This window comes from Populus euphratica, unplaced genomic scaffold (genome assembly GCF_000495115.2).
Source record: "Populus euphratica unplaced genomic scaffold, PopEup_1.0 scaffold98.1, whole genome shotgun sequence".
Classification (NCBI taxonomy): Eukaryota; Viridiplantae; Streptophyta; class Magnoliopsida; order Malpighiales; family Salicaceae; genus Populus; species Populus euphratica.
In genome coordinates, this window is record NW_011499986.1 from 111,952 (window position 1) to 124,187 (window position 12,236).

At 32.6% G+C, this 12,236-nt stretch overlaps 1 protein-coding gene and 1 long non-coding RNA gene across 2 annotated transcripts; both read right to left on the reverse strand.

Annotated features, from left to right (window-relative positions):
- Positions 1-1,028: 1,028 nt before the first annotated feature.
- Positions 1,029-1,864, reverse strand: LOC105140088 (uncharacterized). The gene is made up of 2 exons (XR_845122.1): positions 1,456-1,864; positions 1,029-1,245 (listed from the first exon to the last, which is right to left on the reverse strand). It is a non-coding gene; the product is annotated as an uncharacterized LOC105140088 (long non-coding RNA).
- Positions 1,865-4,592: 2,728 nt separating this feature from the next.
- Positions 4,593-10,016, reverse strand: LOC105140089 (uncharacterized). The gene is made up of 12 exons (XM_011046771.1): positions 9,302-10,016; positions 8,877-9,202; positions 8,680-8,772; positions 8,505-8,595; positions 7,968-8,061; positions 7,365-7,462; positions 6,953-7,022; positions 5,981-6,084; positions 5,762-5,878; positions 5,550-5,626; positions 5,314-5,358; positions 4,593-5,223 (listed from the first exon to the last, which is right to left on the reverse strand). The coding sequence occupies exons 1-12, from the start codon at positions 9,560-9,562 to the stop codon at positions 4,758-4,760; spliced, it is 1,842 nt and encodes a 613-aa protein (XP_011045073.1). The 5' UTR covers positions 9,563-10,016; the 3' UTR covers positions 4,593-4,757.
- Between the last annotated feature and the right edge of the window lie 2,220 nt (positions 10,017-12,236).

Consider the following 12,236-nt stretch of genomic DNA (forward strand, 5'->3'; position numbering starts at 1 on the left):
CCTGCAAAAGATTTTCCACTATGAGTCATTTTCTAATTGGCTAACATGATATTAATAATCATTAAAAAAAATATTCCAATATCACCACACTAAGAATCCTGATGATAACCTCGTAATTTAATTAGCATTTACATCCTGCTGGTAATTAAAAAAGAGTCATGAAACAGCAATTCAACGCACTCAACAAATTCTTTATAAACTGAGCCTTTGAAAAATGAAACCACAGGGAAATTTCTTATAGACATTGCCGATGTGGGACGTAAAAATCAAATGTAAAGGACTCTTTAGCCCTATAGTTCCCACTACTGAATGTTTCTTGACTGCTTCAAGTCTCTTGAAAAAAACAAGACTAAATGACCTGAAATCCTTTTTATTTTATTTTTTTTATCAAGATAAACTCTTAATTTTTAAATATCTTTGTTTAATAATTACTTTTCAATATTATTATTTTTTTAAGTTTTAATCATTTAATACTTGAAATACATTTCATGTGTGCTCAGACAATGATTTAGAAACACGTCCTTTGTCTTTAGAAAATTTGGGGTGGGGTCAATGGGATCTAAAGCTAATGGTGAGTGTTGCGGGCTGGGCTTCTTGGTCTGGGCTATTTTCGTCAACTACTTTTTTTTGTCTTTCTGTCTTGCAGAGCTGAAATGGAAAGCATAATTCCCTACCCCAAATTCAATAACCCACTCCGATACGTCGACTATTTTTACTGATTTTAACTTAATCAATCAGACCATTTATTGAGTTTTACCAAATTAATATTTTATTCGACTTAATTAAGAATCTAAACGAAACCAGCTCTAAATCCTGTATTTTCCAGACCAGCCGCCGAACAGGCCGAGTATAACAACTCAGGCTTCCTCAGATTCGGTGGGCACACGTAGGCTCTTGTTTACTTTCCAGTTTACATAGAGCAAATTGGAAGCTCTAGCATGCTAGTCCACAATCACCAACCAATACAAGAGCGTAAACACCATGTTTGCCCTTTTTGCTCGGGGGCGAAAAAAAAAAAAACTATTAAATCACAGGAACTGCACCGCTGCAGTGTTGTTTGCCAGAATCAATTCTCTTTTTTCTTGCACATGCGACGTAAACCGACAAAAAAACAAAAAAGAAATATTGTTTTCACAGAAAAAAAAAATTGTCCTTTGCATCTTTCCCGTTTGTCCCACAAGAATAACAAACACTCCCCTACTGTTCTTAGATTATTTTGACTTCAAAGAAAGAATATCCGAGTTCCTGACCACAAAGAAGAAAATTTCATTAATATAAACATATCCCCTTTGATACAGAGCAGCAAATCATAGAAATATTTGCATGCTTTCAATTGGACAAGCTTGTTGCAAATGTTTATAAAAATCCTTGCAAATTAAGAACACGTACAGGACCCTACCTGTTAACCAAAAAATAAAAGAATATAACGATGATGATGATATATTTATAGCATACCTGATTAACTAGTGATGATCTATGAAGGATGGAACTCAGCTTCAATACTAAGATGACAGGGCTGCAGGGAAATAAACCTTGCCCTTCAAGAGTTCTAATAAATTGTCTGATGAAAGGAACATGGTGGAGCAACTCAAGAAAGAGCCTGGTATGCACCTCAAGTGCAATTCTTCAATATTCAATGGCTTATATTAACTTAAAAACAAAATGATGGGGAAGATTAGCGAGGGAAAAAAGAGCATATATAAGAGAGGAACAGAGGGAAGTAAGAGGAAAGTTTGAGGAAATAAGAGAAGAGGCTGCCAAACTAAAAGAGGAAACTAATCTATCTCCCAACAAAGTGCAGCAAACCAACTTCGGCTTGATCTTATACTTTAAGATCTAGACGATGTTGCTTGGCAGCATTTTGCAGGGAGATAGATTAGTTTCCTCTTTTAGTTTTGCTCGACTCTTCTCTTATTTCCTCAAACTTTCGCTTCTTGCCTCCTTTTGGCCCTCCCTTATGCCTTCTTGTCCCCTGCTAATCGTAACCCAAAAGCAAAAAAAAGACAGCGACAACTGCGTCAGGAAGAACAATGTTTGATTGTAACCAAATCAATATGCAAGCCATTAATCATGGAATGACACCCATATATATATAAGTTGCTCAATGAATGCTTATGAGTTTCCTGATTTTGGGGCATTCCTATCAGACCACGTCGGACCACATGCACGCACTGTTTTTTGAAGAAAATGCTCGTCGTCTTCTCCTAAGAAAAAAACGGCCTCTTCTTTCTCAGTGATGTAAGAGGAGGATCAGCATGACCGCATGTCGACGCGCTTCTTTACAAGTTAACCGACTTTTTGGCCGCCACGTGAACGGACTTCAATTTTTTTTTTTGGTCATCTTTATGCAATTTGCAAACCAACGATTGAAAACGAGGTTAAATGTATTGACTTCTTCCAAGGAAAAAAAAAAACCATTTAAAACGAGGAAAATTTGAAAGATTCATTGATCCTTTCTCTGTAGCTTGACGAAGTTGAGTTGTAAAGTTCATGCACCTGTAAATAAAAATACATGTTGTTAAGAATGAATGTTGAAATTTTATTTTAATTAAATAAATTATAGGTGAATAAAAAATTAATCTAAAACAAATCTTGTTTTTTATTAAAAGAATCTTTTATTTTTTAAATTTAATTATTAATTTATAATAATTAGTTAAAGGTTAATAATGATAAAAATTAATTTTTTAATTTTTTAAATTTCATTATAAAAAAAGAGGTGAATGAATAGTTTCTAATTTAAATTTTTTTTTCACTTTACACTCTATATCTCATCTTATTTTTATTATTTTTCTTCAACTTTTTATTATTTGATCTTTTTTTTAAATCTAGAGTTTAAATTTATCTTATTGAGATATATTTGAAATATTTGATTTAAATACCTTAATTAGAATTATATCTAAACCAAGATGATGATGTTGTTAGAATTTTGAGAAACATATTAAAAATATTTTAGTTACACAAATAATGAGCAATCAAGATTTAAGAGCAAATAATTCATCATCGAGAAGAAAATATTCATTATTTTATAGTGCTTTAACAAGTAAATACCTTTCTTGTTTTAATTTAAATATAGTTAATTTTATTATTAATATATATACTAGAATTCTTTATTTTATATCAATTACAAGTTTAAATATATGTTTAGTATGCATGCTAGTATTTTATAATTATTTTTGTATTTAAAACATGTTTGTCATTCATTATATTTTTACATGCTTATAATTTTAAATATGTATAAACTCTGGATTTTTGTTAAATATTTTTTATTTACCATGTATTTTGTGATAATAAACTAACTATATTTTCCCACTAGTCTAACATGTATATATTTATAAACTTTGATTTACAATAATATATAAAATAAAATAAAGTGATTGTTTTGTATTTATTTAATTGTTAAGAAACAAGACAAAATAAATTATTAAAAAATATTATATATATATATATATATATATTATCATCAAACCTGCAGTGTTATGAACAATAAATAGAGATCATTGCTTTTTCTTTGATTTAGAATGAATTTTAATTTTTTAACCAATTTATAATGATAATTTCTTCACTAATTAAAATCATATTAAAATGTCATAAAAATATAATATTTTTTAAAATAGAAATATAATTAAATTATGATTTATAAATTATATATTAATCATTTTTTCAATCTTATTTAATAATTAAATCAATAAAAAAATAAAATATTTGCACCAGTACAAAGTTAAAACCTAGTGTAGATGGAAAAACGAGATAATAATTTCATCACAAATATTTCTTTTTTATTATGATTTGAAAATTTTTTTTTTAAATAAAATATATGCATCCATTAGCGCTACAAAACATATTTAAAATTAGTAAAAAAACTTGAAATTATAAATTTTTAAAGGAACATTTGTGAGAAGAAAAATTAACTTAGTTCTATCTCCATTTTCTTTAATTAATTTTTTTAATTTTATTATTCAATTAAAAAAATATTTGCTCTTTAATTTATTTTGTATTTCCATGTTGAACCTCATTTTTTATTTTTGTTTTGGATCTTGTTTGTATAGTTTTTTTTTCAATTTCATCTTTTAACATTTAATTGGTTTAATTTCACCCTTTAATAAAAAAAAATTAGTTATCCTCTAATTTTTTTTATTTCAATATTAACCTCATTTTTTAATTATTATTTGTTGTTTGGATCCTTTTGTATAGTTTTTTTGTAATTTTATTATTTAATATTTAATTAGTTAAAAATTGAGTTTCATTATTTTTTCAAGTAGAATATTTCTTATCTAATAACAAGGGTTATAAATTTAAAACATTAATTTGAGTTAACATTATTTTTTAAAACTTATTTTCCTTTTTAATTTCTAATTTCATAATCATTTAACTTTAATTTTTATTATTATTGGCTTGGCTTTACATTTTTATGAGGTTGCTTCTTAAAAAAAAATAAAACAAATTTTAATTTTTTTTCTAACATTATTTTTTATAAAAAAATAATAACCACCCGATCCCATGGCGTAGGGACGTCTAGTTATATACCAAGTCTGATGTTGCTAGCTATAGAAGAATCGGCCCTCATCTCTTCTAAGACCCTCCAGAAATGGAACTGAGAGATAAGTAGACTATAATATTAATGCCATCATTACATATATTATTACAATATGTAAGGGTATATACAATAGAATGGGAATTTAACAAAAGATTATACATGAAAAACGAGGTTCATAACTAACTAGGCAAATGCCTCCAAGGTAATTCCATGAAGCATGGTCTTATATTGTGTCATCTAGGCCATCGATGACATCCAAAATATTAGTTTTTTTATGCTCTAATTTTTGTCTAGCAGCAACTGGTGAGTTTCCAGTGCTCCTGCTCAATGTCCAGACTTGTCCTCTTTTCTTGTCTCCAAGAAATTCCTGACTTTTGCTTCTTCCTGGAACCGATCTCCTCTGACACACATTGGCTAACAAATCTCGATCTTCTTGAGAAAGTTGAGCGCCGTGGTTCAGGAATTGAAGTCGTGGCGTCAAGGTGTGAAAAACCGGTCCCTTACGGGATGGAGATCTAACATGCATGGATTTGAAACCAAGATCTCTCTGTCTCACTAAGTTTATCAACCGGTGAAGCCATGTCACTAGTTCAAGAATGTATAGGTCAGTCTTCTGCTTATCTGCGTGATGGAGTGTCTGGAGGCGGATCAGGTTGCTATTTCCGGCTGTATTCTTGCCAAATTCGTTTCTGTCAAAAAGAAAAAAGGCGTCACTCATCTGTTACTAAAGTGCATTACACTTGTCACAACACAAAGACAGCACAAAGGCCTTCACTAACCCAGTGTTTGCCCATTCTCCAACCCATCCAAAGCCTTGGTGTGCTCTGTTGCCAATTCAAACATAAACAAAGTAAGTGTAATAGCAAAGACAGTAAAGAAAATTCTCAAGGAGAAAAAAGATAAAGAAAAAGACAGGTCAAGCGTAAAAACCACTGCCACATGAAAACATCATCTTGTTGAAACATGTTTGCAGGGAACATGAGGAAATATCAAATTAGATTGTCATTTAACCTACTTGGTTGTGTTTGTGGCAATAGGCGCAAGCCAATGGAGAGTCTTTTCCATTTCAGCTTTCACCAGAGCTATCGTGAGCTGTAGAGAAACATAGTGGAAAGCAATTATGTATTGAGTAGGTGCATAAGCAAAAAAGTAAGAACAAACACCCATCCTCAATCTCCATTTGGAGAAAAAGTAGAAAATGAGAAGCACAAAAATGAGCACAAATACCTCTTCCTTGGCATCAACCATCTGCAACCGTGAGCGTAGAGCTGCCTTAACACTGTTTGGTATCCCTCGATATAAACTGTCCCTCGTATTAGGAGGAAGGGAGGCAGGTCGAGAAGTCTAATAACATGTGATAGGTCAGTCTAATTCATCCCAATATAGGAAAACTAAGTGACCTATAATAACCATGTGATTAGTGAAGAAGGAAAGAGATTCACTTACAATATTATCAATCTGGTTGATTAAGTTAGCATAATGCAATGCAAGACCAGATGTGCCAAGTCTTTGACGACTGTTGCCAGGCTCCTTGTCAACCAATATAACACCTGCCATGAGTTGTCAATCCCTACAGATTAATATTTGAAGCACATCTTTCAAAGCCAGAAACATAGAATTAAATCTTAAATCTTGTTATGATGTGCATAGATAGCAAGGAGAGGGAAATAAACAAAAACAGACTCTATATTGGCATGTTTCTTATATGCCGGCCTTGACCAAATCACCGCAGTCAGGATTATAATGTTCTTTCCCAAGCAAAATTCACTATAATGCTTGAATCTTCCTAAATTAAAGATGCACTTCAGATTAGAATCTTGTTAATACATGGAATTAATGGTCCTTTTTAAGATAGCTCATGCCTGCTAATCATGGTTTTACCCAACCAGAAGGATGTAAGTGCATACACATTTATCGAGAATGAACTTACATGGACAGATCAATTCAATGCAGCTGAGCATAAATTCAGTATGTCCATCAGTTTGCCTACATGAATCCTCTTGATTCCAGCCTTTCATATATATACTAGCCTGTTTGTGTACTTTAGAAATAGAGGAATGACCTAGCTAGAGCTGAGACAGGATCTTCGGACATGGCAATCACCTCTTTTATTATCCAGGCACTATAAACGGTCTTTCATTTCTAATAAAGATAATTTCTCAGACACAATAGAAATACACACATTTCAAGGAGAGCAGTTTCAGAAAATAGACTCCCCACATGAAACCCGTTCCTTCACTAATTATCTACCATATATCATACACAAATGAAAAACAGGGTGGTTCGCATCTAGGAAAACAAAAGGAACTCATCAATGTGTCTTGCTGATATAAATGAATGGAAATGTAAATGCACCCGTTTATTATATTCATGCAAATTTGCATCTTCGAGTTTCATTGCAAGACATAACGGTCATACCATTATTTCCAAAAGCTTCCAGGATCGCTTGTTGTAAGTAGGTAACGATATCAACAAGTTTCTCCATGATCTGCAGTTCACAAAGAAAGTTATAGAACATTCTATTGCTTGAGACAGACAAACTAATATTCTCATGGGCTGAAGAGTAAAAGTGAAAACATGTTAACCACTCTAATGGAGTAAGCTAATATTCATATAAAATAACAAGTTATCTGATATGTTAACTGCCATCTATTACATAAAACCGCTACTGGAATCAATCAAGGCTGCAAAGCATTCATGTTGAGTGAGGGAGTTAAGCCAAACTAAGCAATTATGAGGCATGAAAGAGTTCGGAATTGATGGAAAATCCTTTGAAGAGACTATGGTGCAACTTTTCAGCAGATGTAACTAGTGGCTCATAGACATGTACCTCCTCCACATTTTTAGACCAAAGAGATTTCTTTTTCAAGCTCCTTACAAGCTTTCTTTGTTGTTTTAGCTCACTATGTAAAATTGTGAGACATTCTCCTACAATTACAAAGAAAATGGCCCATTAATAAAATATCTGCTTCACCATTGCTTGCGGGGTATCAAGCAGATACTGGAGAAGAAAAGAAAATCAACACCTAGAACCAGTTATAAATGTAATGAGAAAAAACAAGTAGTTAACTATCAATGAGAACTGATAGTTATTCATTATAGAGAAGCATGTTATTCACTTTGAAGGACATATACTTGAAGCTAAAAAAGCATTGAAATCAGATCTGTAGAAAATGTTATATTTTCAGCAACAAGAAGGCAGCAGAAATTGTACATGCAACAATGCTTGATCTTGGCAGATATAACTCACAAAAAAGAATTCTATAGATAACCTCAGATATTGCTTATTAGTCAGTAGTCACAAATATGTAAGCATCTCGATATCGTCATAAAATACAGTCTACCACATTTAAAAAAAAAATCAAGTGAAGAGAAAAGACTCGCACATTTAAAAAAAAAATCAAGTGAAGAGAAAAGACTCGTCCATGCCAACCTTTTACAGAGAGATTTAGGGACTGCACTTCTTCAACCTTCTGCCGATAATCTTGTTCAAATCTGTCCAAAGCATTCAACTCATGATATAGTTCCTGCACAAGAACAGATATTTGTAAAGCAGGATCACAGGAACACAAGTTAAAGCTTTGAAGACCTCTAGCATTCTTCAACTGTAGTAAAATAAGCTGAAAAGTTTGCTGGGACTCGTGATAATTCTTTAAAAAAATAAAAAATAATAATGCATATGCCAGACACAACTGCAAACTGCTCAGAATCACAATTTAATACAGTAAATGAGCTAAATTCAAAGCTGCAACGTTCATTGGATCAAGCATAACATACTGAAATGAGTGATCAAAAGGAAATTAGCAATGCTTTTTTCCGAGAATTAGATGGAATTAATTAAGGAAGCAAAATACAGTAGTGTTTATAGACGAAAACCAAGTTTCAACCGTGGCATTGTACAGGCATCTGATCAACAAGGAGCAGCATGCAAGCATCTACTTGATGCGGCAAAAGAAAATAAAAAACTTACAGAAGTGTTCTGCACCAGAGTAATCAGCTCTTGCATTGTCACTTCCGCCTCCGTTCTATTCTGCCTCTCAATTGAATATTCTGAATCCAATCTGATGTATTACAGAGATAATTGCATAGTTAGAAAACAAGAAGAACATAACCAGGAAATAATGCATAATAAAAATGCACCTTACTTTGAAAAATATCGACCCAAATTGTGCCATTGAGGGTCTTTACATAAATCTCCAAACCGAATCACTTCTCGCGAGAAAACATCAAATTCCTCTCTACAAAAGCACCCAGTTATTTTCTTTTTAAACAATACTAAGATGACAGAACATGAACTGTGTTAGAATTAAACCAAGGCAAAGTATTTGTAACAAGCAACAACCTTTTATCAGCAGCAGCAATTATGAGCAACTCTTCCATATCAGTAGAAACCAATTTGTGTACTCCTTCTGAATGCAATACCTCTTTTTTCAAGGACTCGACATTTTCCTCTGAAAGAGAATGAAACAAGTTTGCCCCTTTGGCTATTGTATTAGCTACTTCAAATGCCAATATTGATATCCTATTCCCTCTAGAACCCATTCCAGTGGCAAATCCCCCTTTGGGATTCAAATTTGACATGCTACTTCCTAGAGTATCCAAAACTTCTACTGCTTTCTCTAGTCCCACCGTCCCAGCTTTTCCTAAAAATGACTTCTTTTGATTAATCTACAAAAACCAAAGGCACAAAATAAACCATCAAAACTGACAGAATGGACATCCAAAGCAAAAACATGATCGAGAAAACAAAACATAAAAAGAACATACCTTGTCGGCCTCCGTCCTAACAGGCGTTGATGGCTTGAGCTCCCTTGAAAAGGATGATAAAAACTCACCAGAATTACTCCTCTGTGGCGTTGTTCTGCCAAAATCATCCCCATTATTATTCCTATAAGAATTCTCTCTTTTCTTGCCTGTGCTCTGTAATGACCTTAGCTTCCCTGAGGTAATGATGCCACTGTTATTATTCTCCTCCCCCACAACTTTCACACTTTTCCTTTTCGCCCCGCCAGAACAGACCCCTCCCATTTTCCCTTCTTGCAAGTTCTCTCCCAGATCACACCACTAATAAAGAATTCAAAATGATCCCGTAAATGATAAAAACCCCACTTCAGAATCAAGAAGAACCCAGAAAAAATTCAAAAGTGAAGACAAAGCCAGAGAAGGTATAGTAGCAAGCACGGGAGAAAAGATTAATTGCAAGTACTAGCAATCTAAAGGTGGTGGTTGTGATTAATTTCGGTTCATGAATGCAACAAACGCGTTGTTTTTATTATATTTTTCTTTCTTTCTTTTGGCAATAAAACGGAAGTCTCGTGGGCAATGGAATTTTGAATGGAGAAATGCCAAAAGGTGAAAGAAGGGAAAGAAACAGAAATTGTTGACTACTCTCTTGTTGTTAGACTTGGACATAGGTGAAACTGAGTCGTCCCCTGACCGCCTACCTTGTCTGAGTTCTGACTCACTAAGGTCTACCCCACCTCCCCCCCGGCTGGCCTTTTACTGTTCTGTCCCAATTGTCATGCTTCATGACACAGAGCTGGAAAGATTAAAATAAATCACAATTATGGCACCTTGTGTTTACTATTCTGCCTTGAATTGATGTATATTAATTAATATTCTGCATTTCTTGGGTGTTGTTTTTTTTTTAGAGCTTGAATAGTCAAATGCTTTGGCGGTGTATTTTTGTTATTGTAATGTGGGGTTGTCTTTTTAAGAGAAAAGGTTTTTTTAAATATATTAAAATAATTTTTTAAAATTTTATTATTGTTTATGTCAACACATTAAAATTATTAAAAAAATAATTTAATATTTTTTTAAATTAAAAGATATAAAAAAACAGAAGGTACCGTAATTTCAATCATTCAAATTACATGAAAGATAACTAATACTAAGAGATAAAGATGAGAATCGGTGATGGATTGGAAGATACTTGACCAGGAATTTTAAATACAAATTGAATTTTTTATATTTTGAATTTGAACAGAGTTAACCTTTCTATATAATTCAATTTAATATTTTGTGATATATTAGAATATCATGACCTCGAGAATGACATGTGATGAACACTGATTAGTTGAAAAGTTTTGACAATTGACTGCTGAGCTTTAATTCGAACTTAAATTGATAATAGAATTAAATAATGAAGGATTAATTTTGCCACGAAACAATAAATATCCTGGATCCAAAGTTTTTTAAATTTAACTAAATGTCTGTTTGTTTTTATATTTTAAAAATATTTATAAAAAAATTATATTTTATTTATTTTAAATTAATATATTTAAAAATTAATTATAACTACAACCCCAAACAAGTTTTAAAAAATAATTCTAAAAACATTCCTTTTCCATGGATTATTGAAGTCGTGATTTATACATTTTTGAAACTCGACTTTTTTAATTATTGTAATGAATTAATATTAAAAATAAATTTTAAAAAATAAAAAATAAATTATTTTGATATATATCTTAAAAAATATTTTAAAAAATAATTACACCATCAAACACTAACTTAATCTGACAAAAACATGATAAAAATATGAAGCTTACTTTTCAAGAATCTAGACCATAAACTACTTGAAAAACGTTTTAAAAAAATCACCCAGTTTACCAGTATTAGACACTCACCAAGCGTGAAGCCTTGCAGGCAGCTCCTAGGCACGTGTCGTTCACGAATTCTGCAGTTAAAAAAGACAAGGAGGGGACCATGAATATGGATCTATGAAGGCAACAAAAACATGATTTGACCCATTCCAATCAGACATCTCAGATCAGTGGCGTACGGAAGGGGGAATGAGAGAGGGTTCTCTCAAGTTCTAACTTCAAGCTGACACTTCTCCTGTAATGGGACAGAGCCCGTCCCTTGTTGCTGGTCCGTGAAGTTATTGTTCGAAGATTAAATGCATGGCTACTTCGTCAGAAAACCTGATGCCGTGAGGACCTAAGATCGACAACGTGGATGTTTTTCACTGGCTAGGGTACCACGACCTCTATTATATTTCTTCCTATACGGGCAATTTACAGGTGGCCACTAGATCTTTAGATATTAAATTATCTCTTTTTGAGTACGGATTATTTTGCCTCGGATTTTTTTTAAAACGGTATTAGAATAGGGTTTGGTTTGCCGTGCGATTCTTTGACTGTGGTTGACGCGGCATTTGAAAGATCCATATCCAGTGTCGGTTGACGTCACCGACCCATGCCCAGCAGGGAAAGCCTACTCGAGGCCAAGTCCTCTCTGCCTGCTCGAGGCCAGTTCCTTCCGTGCTCGGAAGCGTCATGACTTTTAAAAATATATGTGTATTTTTAAATAAATAATACTTTTAAAAAATAATATGCGTCACAGCAGGAGAAGTGTTTTGGTCCGATTTTGCTCCACGTCCTTTTTAAAAAGCTATTTGTTCAAGCGGATGCTGCTGTAATTTAATTAATTAAATTATAAATTTAAATTATTTGATAGATAAAAAAATAAGATTTATGGTTGATAAATCCCATGTTATTTTTACATCCAAAACATAGGAAAAGAAAAATAAGGAATCCCTGAATATTGTTCTGGTAGGACCAATTCCGACTAGACCAGGTCCGGTTTAAAGTTTAACATGTATTAAATTGAGTCCGGCCCAGTAAAATAAAAAATAAAAATTAATTTTTAATTTTTAATTGTATTTTATTCAAAAAAAACTAGTATTTAACATTATCCAATG

Coding starts and splice junctions, on each gene's coding strand:
- LOC105140089 (XM_011046771.1), bottom strand. CDS start 9,562: ATGGGAGGGGTCTGTTCTGGCGGGGCGAAAAGGAAAAGTGTGAAAGTT. Junction 9,203..9,301: donor TTAGGACGGAGGCCGACAAG/GTATGTTCTTTT, acceptor TGGTTTTTGTAG/ATTAATCAAAAGAAGTCATT. Junction 8,773..8,876: donor ATTGCTGCTGCTGATAAAAG/GTTGTTGCTTGT, acceptor GTGCTTTTGTAG/AGAGGAATTTGATGTTTTCT.